The 14,715-nt window shown below is 43.6% G+C and overlaps 1 protein-coding gene across 1 annotated transcript in view; it reads right to left on the reverse strand.

Moving 5' to 3' along the window:
* Window positions 1–1,418: 1,418 nt before the first annotated feature.
* The window catches only part of LOC122797850 (zinc finger protein 615-like), an 88,772-nt gene continuing 75,475 nt past the window's right edge, over window positions 1,419–14,715 (reverse strand). The window contains exon 2 of the mRNA XM_044066371.1: window positions 1,419–3,020. Within this exon, the coding sequence (XP_043922306.1) occupies window positions 1,558–3,020 (1,463 nt within the window). The 3' untranslated portion in view covers window positions 1,419–1,557. The remainder of the gene's footprint in view (window positions 3,021–14,715) is intronic.

A 14,715-nucleotide genomic window follows, 5' to 3' on the forward strand; every position in this document is an offset into this window, starting at 1 on the left:
ACCTTTAATCCTAGCATTATCTATTCTCCTCTGTTCCAACACAGCTTTTAAATTGATACCTTTCTTGAATATAGTTCTAGGTTTACTTGATAAACTAACTCTTAAGTGTGCATCAGCTAGTATTAACTCCCAATTCTTGTGTAATATACGTTTAATATGTGCTTCATTACTAAATGGGGTCACAAATGTGATGGAAAAGTCTGTAGATGGATCTACGGAGGAATGCATAGTGAGTCTATTATTATGTAGACTGAAAGAACTATGATCCAAGCTAGGTCTTTTATTTATAGTAATTAATGTTCACTTGATCATGTGACAGAGCTCATTAGATTTACATTCTAGGAAAGTGTACGTAAGGTCTTACATTCAGTATAGTCTTGTCTTGTCTGAAGAAGTAGAAGCTTTTTGGAGTGTATCCAGGTTGTGTTCTTACTTTTTTGTTTATTATAGTTTATACATCGTCAGAAAACAAGTTATTGGTCTATAAATTTTAGGGTAGCGTGCAGGTTCACTCTTAAGTAAGAGCATTGTTTTTCCTGTTGTTAACCAGTGCGGTGTGTGTTCGGGGTGCACATATAAATAGTTCTTACTCATGGCTAAATCCTTGTGCAAAGAAGTTAATACTTTAAGCAAAAAGTTAGGTACTGCATCTGGGCCTGGGGTTTTCTAGTTAGAGGCTTTTCTCAACTTTATTTCAATCTCTCTGGCTGTTATTTCATCCCATTTTATATCCTGTACCTTTAAACTTTTCATTCTTTCTTTTACTTCTATCCATTTAGCATCATTATGTTCCCCAGGATCTTCATAGATACTTCTCCAGAATGTATCTGCTTCCTCTTTTTTTGGCGGTCTTTCAATTCCTTTTACATTATTTCCAAATTCTCTATAAAACATTTTTGGGTCATCAATAAATTACTTATTTTGTATTTTTCCCTTATATTTATCTATGTATCTTCTATGTTTTTCCACCTGTGCTGAAATTTTTAGTTTGTTATTCACGATAGTACATGATAGATCCTGATCTGTTCTAATACTGTGCATTGCTTTAAGCACATCCATCTTTCTTAGTATTTTTGTTGATCTATTCCCGCTTCTAAAATCTTCTAACATTGACACTTCTTGTCTTAATTGCTTTATAGTTTTCTCTATTCGATACTTCCATGACGGTATTAGATTTCTCCCCTTCCTTTGCCTCACTACCCTGAATTCTTGTGGTAGAAAACTATCAGTTATTAATTTAGCAGCACAGTAATACATCCTGTTTACTTGTGTTATATCACATGGCTCTCTATGGATAGTCCTAATTACTGCATTTATTTGTTTTATGAAACTTCTTACTTTTTGGGTTTAATAGACCTTCTGCAGTCTATTTCTCTGATTGATCTTAATATGCCTATCCATGTCCATTAAGCCATTAAATCAAGCAACTGTACTCTTAGCTCATTTTCTTCCAAAATGATGCCACATCCCTTGTTTTCCCTTTTTTTCCCAATGTGTGTATATTGATGGCTTACCATGTCACCCTTCAGCATAAACCTCTTTCCACATATAGCACAGTTATAAGGTTTCAGATGATTTTAGACCAGTGTGTGTATACTGATGTCTTACCATGTTACACTTCCGTATAAACCCCTTTCGACATATAGCACAGGTATATGGTTTTAGATCAGTGTGTGTATACTGATGTCTTACCATGGCACCCTTCCATGTAAACCCCTTTCCACATGTAGCACACACATAAGGTTTCAGACCAGTGTGTGTATGCTGATGTCTTACCACGGCACCCTTCCATGTAAACCCCTTTCCACATGTAGCACACACATAAGGTTTCAGACCAGTGTGTGTATGCTGATGTTTTAACATGGCACCCTTCCGTGTAAACCCCTTTCCACATGTAGCACACTTATAAGGTTTCAGACCAGTGTGTGTATGTTGATGTTTTACCATGGCACCCTTCTCTGTAAACCCCTTTCCACATGTAGCGCACTTATAAGGTTTCAGACCAGTGTGTGTATGCTGATGTTTTACCATGGCACCCTTCTCTGTAAACCCCTTTCCACATGTAGCACACTTATAGGGTATCAGACCAGTGTGTGTATACTGATGCCTTACCATGTCACACTTCCGTATAAACCCCTTTCCACATATAGCACAGTTATAAGGTTTCAGATCAGTGTGTGTATACTGATGTCTTGCCATGACACCCTTGTCTGTAAACCCCTTTCCACATGTAGCACACTTATAAGGCTTCTGCCCAGTGTGTGTATACTGATGGCTTACCATGGCAAACTTCTGTATAAACCCCTTTCCACATGTAGCACACTTATAAGGCTTCTGCTCAGTGTGTCTATACTGATGTCTTACCATATTATCCTTCCGTGTAAATCCCTTTCCACATGTAGTACACACATAAGGTTTCATACCAGTGTGTGTATACTTATGGCTTACCATGTCACCCTTCTGTATAAAACCCTTTCCATATATAGCACACTTAGAAGGTTTCAGACCAATGTGGATATAGTGAAGTTTTTCTACTCTGGACTTTTGCGTAAAATGTTTTTCATGTGTGGTACATTTAAATTGTTTCTCTCTAGTATGAGTAATGTTATTTGCCACTAATTTTACTTCACCTGTGAAACCCTTGTCATGTATGGCATATTTATATTGTTTGTTTCCAGTGTATGCTTGCTTATGTACTGCGGACATATTCATTCTTCCTTTGCCAATGTGAATTAACTGATCAGTAAGGCCGCTAGAGTGAAGCATTAAATTATCGCTGTGATTAAGCCTGCATGACTCTTTTCCTTCTTGAGGTACCAGATGCATTTCTAGTTTAGTTTTCTTGCCAAATTCATCTTTGCTTGCCATAATACAGTTATGATGTTTGCTTTCACTTGGCCCCAGGCTGTGTCTTGCAATCACGATCTTCTCCAGTACAGCTTTATCATGCTCAGAATCAAGGCATTTACCTTGTGATGACTGCAGACTCCAGACCTCAGTACAATCTGTGCTCCTGCTGACTTAAAATAAAAATAAATGTGTCAGAATTTAATGAGCCACAGACACAGTTAACTTTCTTGCACCAAGTGTTAAAAGTACAAAATGCATATTAATGCACCCTCACATAAACCTTTTCTAAATTTCCAAATGCAGAAAACAATGAACCTTTGAGTAAAATTACTGTAACGATCACCAAAAACGTCTCTCCCCTCTCACTATACCTAATTGTTCCTTCTAATTACATTTAAGATTGAAAACTAATCTGCTTTTAGTTTTCTTTTCTTTATATAAAACTTTACAGCATTATGTTAAACAACTTTGCATGAGCAGCAGCCAAGCACAAGGTGTATGCAATTCAGAAATATAAAGTTTGTGAGGAACATTATTAAGATGAGCATATCAGTGTATGCTAATGATGCAAAGTAATTCAGTTCTGCACCCACTGCATATCTGAACCCAGCTGAGTGTTCATGTTCATGCTTAAGGACTTGCTAAATATGTTTCTGATACCTTACTCTTGCAGTACCAAGGTCAAGGCACTTTCCCAAAACATGTAAAAGTATTTTCCAACTTATTTAATATTATGGTGAACAACACAATAGCACTTCAAAACAGGTATACATGACAGGTTTGGCTGTGGCAGGTCCTGAACTTCCTGCTCTATAAAATTTTTCCATATGGCAATGATTCTCTCTGCTTACCCTAATGTTGCATTGTGCAGATTCATCTGTCTGGGCTCAAGGAGTATGCTACTTACATCTCAAGTGATTACTATTTCTGTATCACTCAGATTTCACAGTAAGAAATCCTGCTAAACATTGCACTCGTTTGTAATTGATACACTGCACATACCTGGGTCTCTTTGCAGGCACCACTGTGAATGACCAGTCTAGGCCATGCCTTCAGGCTGGACAAGGCAAGTCTGTAACTACACATTTAGCCATCTGTAGATGGAGTAGCATTAGTGCCTGACTTTTAAACAGGATGCACAGGGATATATGGATGTTATGTTTTACACCTTAAAGTGGCATTTAAACCATAATAATTTGTGATCCATAATAATCCCAGTTTTATCATCTATCATGCAAATGAAGTATATTCGATACAGTACAGTTGTGTACACTTACCATAAATGTAGATGTTCAGGTGTATTCACTGTCGCAGTCATCACATTTGGGTTATCCCTGCCTGGATAGCCCTCAGCCGGCCAGAATACCAAAGACTTCATATTCAGGCATCAGCTGCTGTCGCCTGCAGACTGACGTCAGGTCGTCAGGGGTATAAAGATAAAGGGAGGAAGCCAACACCATTACATCAGTTTTTCTTGCCCCAAGTGTCAGAAGCCCCCAAAAGGAGGCATAGATCAGAGGTCTGATCCCCCCTATAGTAATAACTCATAAACACATCATATATCTGCCTTAGAAAAAGAGAATAAGGGAACAGAGAGAATAACCGAAATGCAGGGGGCCGGAGGGTGGGAAACCAGGACTGCAACACTGAATACACTCGAACATCTACATTTATGGTAAGTGTACACAAATCTACTATGTTCTTTCTGTTTCACTGTTGCAGTCATCACATTTGAGTGGATTCCCAAAGCTTACTGGAAAAAGGGTGGAAGTAGCCTGAGGTGCTAAGGGTTGGCTATAATGCCCTGCAGGGGAAAACCCTGCCCTAGATTTAGAAAACACTGGCAGATGGTAATGCTTGGTGAACGTGTGCACAGATGTCCAAGTGGCAGCCTCCAGAATATCACTCGTAGGTACTCCTCTGAGGAAGCCTGCTCTAGTGGAGTGAGTTCTAATCCCCTTAGGGGGAGGCTTACCATGGTGCTTGTAGCAGAAATGGATGCAGTGTGCTATCCATTTGGAAATTGTTTGTTTGGAAATTGGTTTACCCTGTGCCCCTGTGGCAAAGCTGACTAGCAGCTGGTCAGATTTTTCTGAAAGGCTTAGTCCTGTCAGGATAGTATCTTAGTTGCCTGTGAGCATCTAGGGAATGCAGAATCCCCTCACCTTTGTTCTGCGGGTTGGCAAAAACGGTAGGTAAGAGAATGGACTGCTTCAGGGCCTCACTAGAAACCACCTTGGGTATAAAGGAGGGGTTGGTTCTGATGGTGAACTTGTCCGCAAGGAAAATAATCAATGGCTCAATTGCCATGAGAGCCTGAAGTTCTGAGACCCTTCTGGCTGAGGTAATGGCCAGGAGGAATGCAGTTTTCCAAGAAAAAACTGCAAGAAAGAAACTAAATCTGCTGAGGCTGCTAGCTCAAAAGGAGGTAGTGTAAGCTTCTCCAGGGTGAAGTAAAGATCCCATGTGGGGGTGGGAGCTTTTCTGGGAGGTCTCAGATTGTTTGCTCCCGAGAAACTGTTTGATCAGGGGGTGAGAGAAAACAGGTTGTTTGCCGATTTGGCAGAGGCATGAATCTTTATGGAGGAGAAGGAGAGGCCTCTGTTGAGTAGGTCTCCCAGGTAGTCCAGGATAAGTGGGAAAGTCAGCTGGGACATAGAAATCCCCTTAGCCTGGAGCCAGATACTGAACCTCTTCCATTTATCTTCGTATGATTTCCTAGTGCTCGGGCGTCTGGCCTCTCTGAGGATTTCCAAGACTTGAGTACTAAGGATTGTACATTGCTGTGGGTTTAAGCAATGAGCCAAGCTGCCAAGTTCAAGGTTGTTAAGTCTGGGTGCAGGTAAATCCCTTCTCCTTGTGTCAGCAGGTCTGGGGTCCTCTACAGGTGTCAAGGAGGGGACTGTGACAGACTGAGCAGGAGGGGGTACCAGTGTTGTCTGGGCCAGTCTTGTGCTATCAGAATGATCCTTGTTTTTTCATCCCTTATTTTTAGTAGCACTCTCGGGAGGAGAGGTAGGGGTAGGAATGCATAATTTGAGAGGAGTGTCCACGAGGACAGGGCATCCACTCTCCAAGCCCTGTGGTGATATTCCCTTGAGCAGAATCTGCTGAGAAAGTGGTTGGAGGGTGACACAAAGAGGTCTATCTCTGGGGATCACCATTTCTGAATAATCTGAGCAAAGGTTGCCCTGCTGAGCTTCTACTCATGCGGGTCCAGTGCCTGCCTGCTCAATTGGTCAGCCAGGGTATTTTGAAAGCCCAGAAGATACTGGGCTGTCAAATGAAGGTTCCTGGCAGCTGCCATGGACCATAGGATCATGGCTTGCCTGCACAGGGGATAGGAATGAGTTCCCCCCTGCTTGTTGATATACCACATCACCATAGTGTTGTTGGTCTTGATAAGAAGTGTTCCCCGAGTGAGAAGGGGTTTGAATGCCATCAAGGCTTGTTGTACCACCAGCATCTCTTTTGAGTTTATGTGCAGCAATATTTGTTACTTGTTCCAATTCCCCTGGACGCATATGTCCTCCAGGTGAGCCCCCCCAGGCATAGTCTGACATGTCTGTGGTGAGGGTTTGGGTGGCGGCCGCTGGCAGAAAGGGCAGTCCCTTGTTCTGTGCGCAGGCATCGGTCCACCAGAGGAACTCTGCTGTTAAGGAAGGGATCAAGGGGAGGGTTGTCTCCAGATCCTGTGAATGTTGACACCAAAGACTCTTCAGGTACCATTGCAGTTTCCTCATATGCAGTCTGACATATGGAATGAGAAGTATGCAAGAGGCCATGTACCCCAGGGCTTGCAGGATCTTCCTTGCAGTGTGCTGGGGCCTGGAGGCCAGTTGTCTGAAGTAAGTTGGAAGAGTCCTTTGCTTTTCTGGTGTGAGAAATGCCATCTGGGAAGTTGTATTTAGACTTGCTCCCAGGAAAACAATCTTCTTTGAGGGTACTAGTTTTGACTTTTTTTGTTGATGGTGTACCCCAAGGAGGTAAACAGGTTTATTACAAATGATAGGTCTGGCAGGAATTTGTCCTGGGTATCTGCCTGAATGAGGAAGTCGTCCAGGTATGGGTAAATCTGAATATTTCTTTTTCTGCAATATGCAATGGCAGGTGCAAGGCATTTTGTGAACACTCTGGGCGCAGCAGATAAGCCAAAGGGCAGAGCAGAGAACTGAAAGTGCTGAGTTCCTGCTCTGAAATGTAGGCATTTTCTGCATGAGGGCCTGATAGGGATATGAAGGTATGACTCTTTTAGATCCAGAGTCACCAGCCAGGCATCCCTGGTTAACATGGGAAAGAGCTGATGGAGGGTGAGTATCTTGAACTTTGGAATGTTTAAGAAGGTGTTGAGAGTGGACAAATCCAGAATGGGATGCCAGGTGCCTTCCTTTCTGGGGACTAGAAACAGTCTTGAGTAGAAATGTAGGCCTACCTGTTCTTGTGGCACCGGTTCTATATCCCCCATGGAAAGGAGGGTATTGATAAGTTTGTGTGCCACTGTCCTTTGATTTGGAGGAAGGTCCAGGTACCCTTTGGCAATAGGTAGGGTGTAAAAGAAGAATTTGTATAATAGAGAGACTATTTTGAGGACCCATTGGTCATCTGTAATGGTGGCCCCGATGTGAGAGAAGTTTAAAAGCCTTCCTCCTAGGGGTGGAATGCATGAGGCAGATTTGTTTGGGTTTTGGGGGGGGGTCATTGATTGTTTTTACCAAAGGGAGGTTGCTTGGAACTCCCTGTTTTTGGGGTAGAAGATGTCCACTGTTTTGTTCTCTGTGAGCCCTGGGATAAGGGCCTGGTTGTTTTGCTGCTTCTAGACCTATTCTGGCCTTGCTTGAAAATTGCAGGAAATGCCCAATGCTTAGATGGATAGTGTCTGCTGAACCTCGGTGGTTGTCTTTGACAGTTTGCATTGATTTTGCTTTTTCCTCCATCTTTTTAAGCACCTCTTCTGTTTTGTTACCAAATAGGTTGTCTTTATGCAAGGGTGCATCCAAAAGTTTAGATTTTACATGGTCAGGCAGGGGCTGTTCCCTGAGCCATGCATGTCTACAAATGACAGATTCTGTGGCAATTGTCCTGCAAGAAACTTCTAATTCATCAAAACTGCAGTGCAAGCAATGCTTAGTCACCTGGCAGGCAGAATGCATTTATTCCTGTAAGTCTTTACATTCTGACATAGCAGGAAAGGTAGCAATCTTTTTCTTTAAAAGTTCCAAAATGTGGTGCTGATATTTTAGCATATGGAATTGACAGTTAAGAGCTCTAATGGCAAGGGCAGCTGATGTGTATACCTTTTCCTCCATCTATCCAGCACCCTGGATTCTCTATTAGAGGGTGTAGGATTTTTTGCAGCTGTAGCTTTTACCCCTTTGGGTCTTTGGGTGATCAATTCTGGATCAGCAGCCGGGTTTCTGAACAAGAAATGGAGAAAGTCAGGGACCCTGTAATATCTGTCAGGTTTTCTGGGAGCAGGGGGGATGGCGTCAGGAGTTAAACTGGTCTCAATGTAGACATCATCCACTGCTTCTAAAACAGGGGAATGGCCAAAGATCTGTGTTGAGGTAAATCTAAAAATTCTCTAAGCCTCTTCTTCAACTGATGGCAATCCTGACTTTCTCATTAAAATTGCTCCCTGAGAGTATGCAGAGTTTCCCCAAATGAGAAGTCCTCAGGAGGAGAGACTGAGGATATAGAATCCTCAGCATCTGAGTCCTCATATTCAGACAGTGTTTGCATGTCTTTTGGCTCAGCAGTTGATTCTGACTGTTCAGAATCTGAATCTGGCAAAAGCTCCAGGGATTGGTCTCTTTTACATTTAGTGGAAGAGGATTGGGATCCCCTAATAAGATAAATGAAATCCTCTGCCATACATAGCATTTGGGACTGTGGTACAGGTGCAGAGGTCGTTGCTTGCTTTTGCTCGGGTTTTCTAGTCGAAGCTTTGCTCTTAATTCGGAAGGATTCCGGTGGTTTAGCGATAGTGGTAGTTAGTTTGGATCTGGATTCGGTAGTGCGAAGGCCCTCCTCGGAAGCCAGTGCCTGCTCAGCGGCTCTGGACCCATCCAAGGTAGAGATGACCACAGGATCATTAATGGAGGTAGATGCATACAGCATGGCATACTCCGAAAGGGTCTCAAAAGAGGCCTGCACAGTAATCGTAGTGGGTGTTGGGGTCTGCAAAAGCGTTTTACCAAGGCCCGAAGAACAGGCACCCAATTTAGCAGTAGTGTTGTTGGAAGTTTTAATCCTTTGTTGTCTGTCTCTGTCTTTATCTTTACTTTTTTTCAGTAGATCGGCTGTCGGATGGCTAACGGATGCCATACCGGGATACTTCGGAGATGTATGAAAATGCTTAGCTAGAATTTTAGCCCAGCAACGGATAGTGCGCAGGTTAAACAAAACACAGAAATGGCAGTTTGGGACGTCATGCTCAAGGCCTAAGCAAGTTATACAGTAACAATGAAAAATCACGATGAGGAATCAGTTTTCCACAGGCAAGACAATTACTGACTTTCTCTGACATCAGTTAGAGCAAGAAAAAAAGATCCCCAATGGGATTGTTAGCTTTCGAAGACTTCAATTCAGAAAACGAGGATTGGTAAATGGCCAACTGGCACTCGTGCAAAATGCTTCTGCTTTGGGCTCCGCGACAAGAAAGACTGATGCAATGGCATCGGCTGCCTCCCTTTATGCCCCTGACGACCTGACGTCAGTCTGCGGGGGACAGCAACCGACGCCTGAATATGAAGTCTCTGGTATTCTGGCTGGCTGAGGGCTATCCAGGCAGGGATAACCCAAATGTGATGACTGCAACAGTGAAACACAAAGAATATCAGTTGTTACATGACAGAGAGATGACCACTAATTCTCTGCCATTTTGTCCATGAGATTGTTCAAAGTGAGACATTATGGTTACAGTAGGATGCTTCTTTTAAAGCACTGAAGTGGTGTGAGAAAGACACAAAAAGTGTTTCTAAATTTATTTATTTAACATTTGTTTACTGGGAAAGTCCAACTTGGAATGAGACAATCTTCAACAGAGGCCAGGGAGAAATGCTCCAGACGCATGTCTTTGTAATGTGGGAGGAAACCAGAGCACCTGAAAGAAACCAACACGAATGCAGAGAGGACATGCAGACTCCACAAAGAAGGTTCCCCAGCTGAGAATCGAACTGGACAACCTGTTGTTGTGAGGCGACAATGCAAACTGCTGCACCACTGTGTTGTCCACATCTCATCTATCAGGATTATATCCCAAGTCTCCTGCAGGAGTGTTGTAAAGGGATTCAATATAAGATGGAAGCTGGAACAGTTTGGCCCATGCAACTGGGATCCCTTACATGGGGGAACAGTATCATCACCATTACAGTGACATGAGGTGCCACAATCCTGCCCGCCTTTCCTGATAGGTGGTGCCTGCAGCATAACCTCATCTTCCTGTGTACTGTAAGTAGAACTTACGTTAGTTACACTATTAAATGCGCACTGAAAGCCATTCACAAATATTACACAGTGCACTTTTAAGTAAGTTATTTTAATATCTATTGCTCCTGAAGATGTAGACAGCTGCACAGGAGAAGACGGGAGTTCCTAAGAGAGAGTGTTGGGGTAGGTATATTTGCTTTAGACTGTCTCACCTTGAATATTAACAGTGGCAGGGATTTATTCACAAAATGTATACTGTTCATACTCCAATGCCACCTCTGTTATAAATGCCATATCTTAAAAGGTATCAGTGCAACTAATATTAGCATGCCTACTCATGCATCCCGTCAGATTTGGAAAAGTGGGGCAGGATGATAAATTTGTACTTGCATAGAGAAAATGCCGATGGTTTCAAATCCTCCCTCCCAACAGCTGTGCGATGAAATGCTTCAAGTTTATTCTTCTATCTCATTGTAATAATTACAGCATTAGATGATCAAGATGGATGCCGCAGTGGTGCAGAAGTAGTGTTTGCCTCACAAGAGGTTCTCCAGTTCAATTCTCGACTAGGGTGCATTTTGTGTGGAGTCTGCATGTCCTCCCAGAGTTTGTGTGGGATTCCTCCCACATTAGAAAGACAGTACAGTTATGTACACTTACCACAAATGTAGATGCTCGAGTGTATTCACTGTTGCAGTCATCACACTTGGGTTATCCTGCCAGGGGTAGCCCTCAGTCGGCCCGAATACCAGGGGCTTAGTATTGCTTCATCATTTGCCGTCACTGCAGTACTGACTTCAGGGGTATAAAGTCAGGCAGCCAACACCATTACATCAGTTTTTCTTGCCCTAACCATCAGGAGCCCCCACCCAATAGGGAGCCATGTTATTGTGGAGGAATATCACCAGTAGAAAGTAAATACCAAAGTAATCCCTGCACAGATAGAGGAAGGGAGATAGAGAGATTGAGAGAAAAAGACAAGGGGGATGGAGAGAGATTGAAAGACAAATACAAGGGTGATGGAGGGTGGGAAACCAGGACTGCAACAGTGAATATACTTGAACATCTACATTTATGGCAAGTGTACACAACTGTACTATGTTCTTCATGTTTCACTGTTGCAGTCATCACACTTGGGTTAATTACCAAAGCTGAAGAATTGGGTGGAGGCCATCAGGAAGAGACTGTGGACTAGTTAGGATGCCTTGCAACACTGCAGTGGCAAAGCCTGCCCTAGATTTGTAGAAGATAGGCAGGTGGTAATGTTTAATGAAGGTATTTGCAGCCTCTAGGATGTCTCTGGTAGGGGGACCCCTCTGACAAAAGCTGCAGAGGTGGAGGTTGTCCTGGTGGAATGCATCCTGATCCCCTTTGGGGGTGGTTTCCCATGCTGTTTGTAGCAGAAATGGATGCAGTGGGCTATCCATTTGGAGATTGTCTGTTTGGATATGGCCTTGCCCTCTGCCCCTGATGTGAAGCTGACTAACAATTGGTCAGTTTTTCTAAAGGATTTAGTCCTGTCCAGACAGAATCTGAGCTGCCTGTGCATATCAAGGGAGTGCAAGATCCTTTCCCCTTTGTTTTGTGGATTAGGGAAAAAGGTGGGCAAGTGAATGGATTGGTTTAGAGCCACACTGAACACCACTTTAGGCATGAAGGATGGATTAGTCCTGAGGGAGACCCTGTCAGCATGGAATATGATGAAGGGCTCTACAGCCATGAGTGCTTGTAGCTCTGACACTCTTCTAGCCAAAGTGATGGCCAGAAGCAAGGCTGTTTTCCAAAAAAGGAATTTTAACTCTGCTGAAGCTGCAGGTTCAAAAGGGGGAAGGGTGAGTTTTTCCAACACAAAGTTAAGGTCCCAAGCTGGGGTATGGTCCCTTCTGGGTGGCCTTAAGTTGTTAGCGTCACTAAGGAACTGTTTGATGAGAGGGTGTGAGAAGAGATGTGGCTCTGTGTTATAATGAGCAGAGATATCAGAGGCATGCGTTTTAATGGAAGAGTAGGATAGACCTGCGTGCAGTAAGTCTGCTAGGTAATCCAGGATGAGAGGAAGGGAGGGCGGAGTTGGTTTAGTTCCTTTAGCCTGGATCCAGTTGCAAAACCTTTTCCACTTGCCAGCATAAGATTTTCTAGTGTTGGGACGTCTGGCTTCACAAATAAACTCCAGGACTTGGCTGCTTAGGCTGGCAGCTTGAGGAGAAGTCAGGGAATAAACTAAGCTGCCAGGTTCAGTGTATTCAAATGTGGATGCACAAATTCTCCATCCTTTTGGGTCAGGAGTGTTGGTATCTGAGGAAGATGCCAAGGTGGTAGGGGTGACAGGCTGCACAGTAGGTGCTAACAGTGCTGGCGTGGCCAGTCTGGGGCAATCAAGATTGCCCTTGGTTTCTCCTCCCTTATTTTGAGAAGAACTCTTGGAAGGAATGTCAGTGGGGGAATACATAAATTGAGAGGTTGACCAATGGAAAAGATAGAGCATCCACTTTCCAGGCCTTGCTGTGAGGTATCATGGTGCAGAATTTGCTGAGCTGATGATTATAGTGGAAGGCAAAGAGGTTTACCTTTGGGGTGCCCCATTTCTGGGTTATGAGGTTGAAGGTTTGGGGTCTAGCTGCTACTTGTGAGGGTCTAGCAGGTTTCTGCTTAACTGTCTGCCAGGGAGTTTAGGGAGCCTGGCAGGAATTGCGCTAACAGGTGAATTTGCATGGCTGAGGCCATTTGCCAAAGGGTCATGGCTAACCTGCAGAGAGGGTAAGAGTGGGTTCCTCCCTGCTTGTTGATATACCACATTACTGTGGTGTTGTCTGTTTTGATCATTAGATTCCCTGGGATGAGGAGAGGTCTGAAAGCTGTCAGTGCATGTTGCACAGCTAGCATCTCTTTTAGGTTGATGTGCAGATGAATTTGATTTAGGCTCCAATGGCCCTGAATGCACTTGCTAGCCAAGTGCGCACCCCAGACATAGTCTGATGCATCTGTGGTGAGGGTCTGGGCAGTGTGTGGTGGTGAAAAGGGAAGTCCCTTGTTGTGATTGCAAGCTGTTGCCCACCAAATAAAATCTTTCCTTAGACAGGGTATCAGGGAAATGATAGTCTCCAGATCTTGTGGGTGCTGGCACCAAAGGCTTTTTAGGTACCATTGAAGTTTCCTCATATGCAGTCTGGCATAAGGAATGAGTAGAATGCAGGAAACCATGAACCCTAGAGCTTACAGGATAGGTGGGTTCTGGTGGCTAGTTGAGAGAAGTACTCTGGCAGGAAAGTTTGTTTTTCTGGAGTCAGAAATGCCTTCTGGGAAGCTGTGTCCATGCTCTCTCCCAGGAATAAAATTTTTGGTGTGGGGATTAGGTGTGATTTCTTTTCATTGATAGTATAGCCCAGTGAGGTCAGCAGGTCCTTTATGAAAGCAAGGTGCTGTAACAGCTTTTCCTGACTGCCTGAATGAGGCAGTCATCTAAGTACGGATAGATTTGTATATTCCTTTGTCTGCAAAAGGCAATGGCTGGAGCCAGGCACTTTGTGAAAACTCTGGGAGCAGTGGATAAGCCAAAGGGAAGTGCAAAGAATTGAAAGTGCATTGATTCTGCCCTGAACCATAGATATTTCCTGCATGATTCCCTTATTGAGATGTGCAGGTAGGCTTCTTTTAGATCTAGAGTGGCTAACCAGGCTTCCTTGGAAATCATAGAAAGAAGCTGTTGGAGGGTGAGCATTTTGAATTTTGGTATCACCAGAAAGGTGTTCAGGATGGAAAGGTCGAGAACTGGGCATCAGGTGCCCTTTTCTCTGGGTACCAGGAAGAGTCTGGAATAGAAGCCCTGGCCTATCTGGTCTGCAGGAACATGCTGTATTGCTCTCATAGAGAGGAGGGAAAGGACTTGCTTTTTGGCCTTTGCCTACTGGTTTGGAGGAAGATCTGGGACCCTTTTGGGGTTGGCAGTGTGTGGAAATAGAACGTGTATCCGTGGGTCACTATATTTTGTACTCATTTGTCATTAGTAATAGAGGCCCAGTTATTTGCATGGAGAGACAGTTTTCCTCCAAAGGGCACTAGTAAGTGGGTAGAGGTAATGGGTGGAGGTGAGGAGTCATTGTGTGTTCTTACCAAAATGGGGTGGTTTTGCACTCCCTGTCTTAGAAGTGGAAGAACTCCTTTTTTTAGATCTCTGCATTCCCTGGGGCTGCTGTCTGGTGGGCTTGTTTCCTCTAGGTTTGTTGTGAGAATGTCTGGAGGAGGCTGGAAAGGACCAGTTCTTGGAGGGATAATTTCTACTAAACCTCTGAGGCTGGACCTGTAAAAAGTCTTTAACTGTCTACATGGATTTAGCTTTTTCTTCCATCTTTTTAAGAACCTCTTCTGCTATGGTGCCAAACAAACTGTCCTTGTTCAATGGTGCATCCAATAATTTTGACGTGACATGGTCTGGCAAGAAGC

The sequence above is a fragment of the Protopterus annectens genome, chromosome 3.part1, assembly GCF_019279795.1.
Source record: "Protopterus annectens isolate FY-2018-M chromosome 3.part1, PAN1.0, whole genome shotgun sequence".
In the NCBI taxonomy this organism is placed as follows: Eukaryota; Metazoa; Chordata; order Ceratodontiformes; family Protopteridae; genus Protopterus; species Protopterus annectens.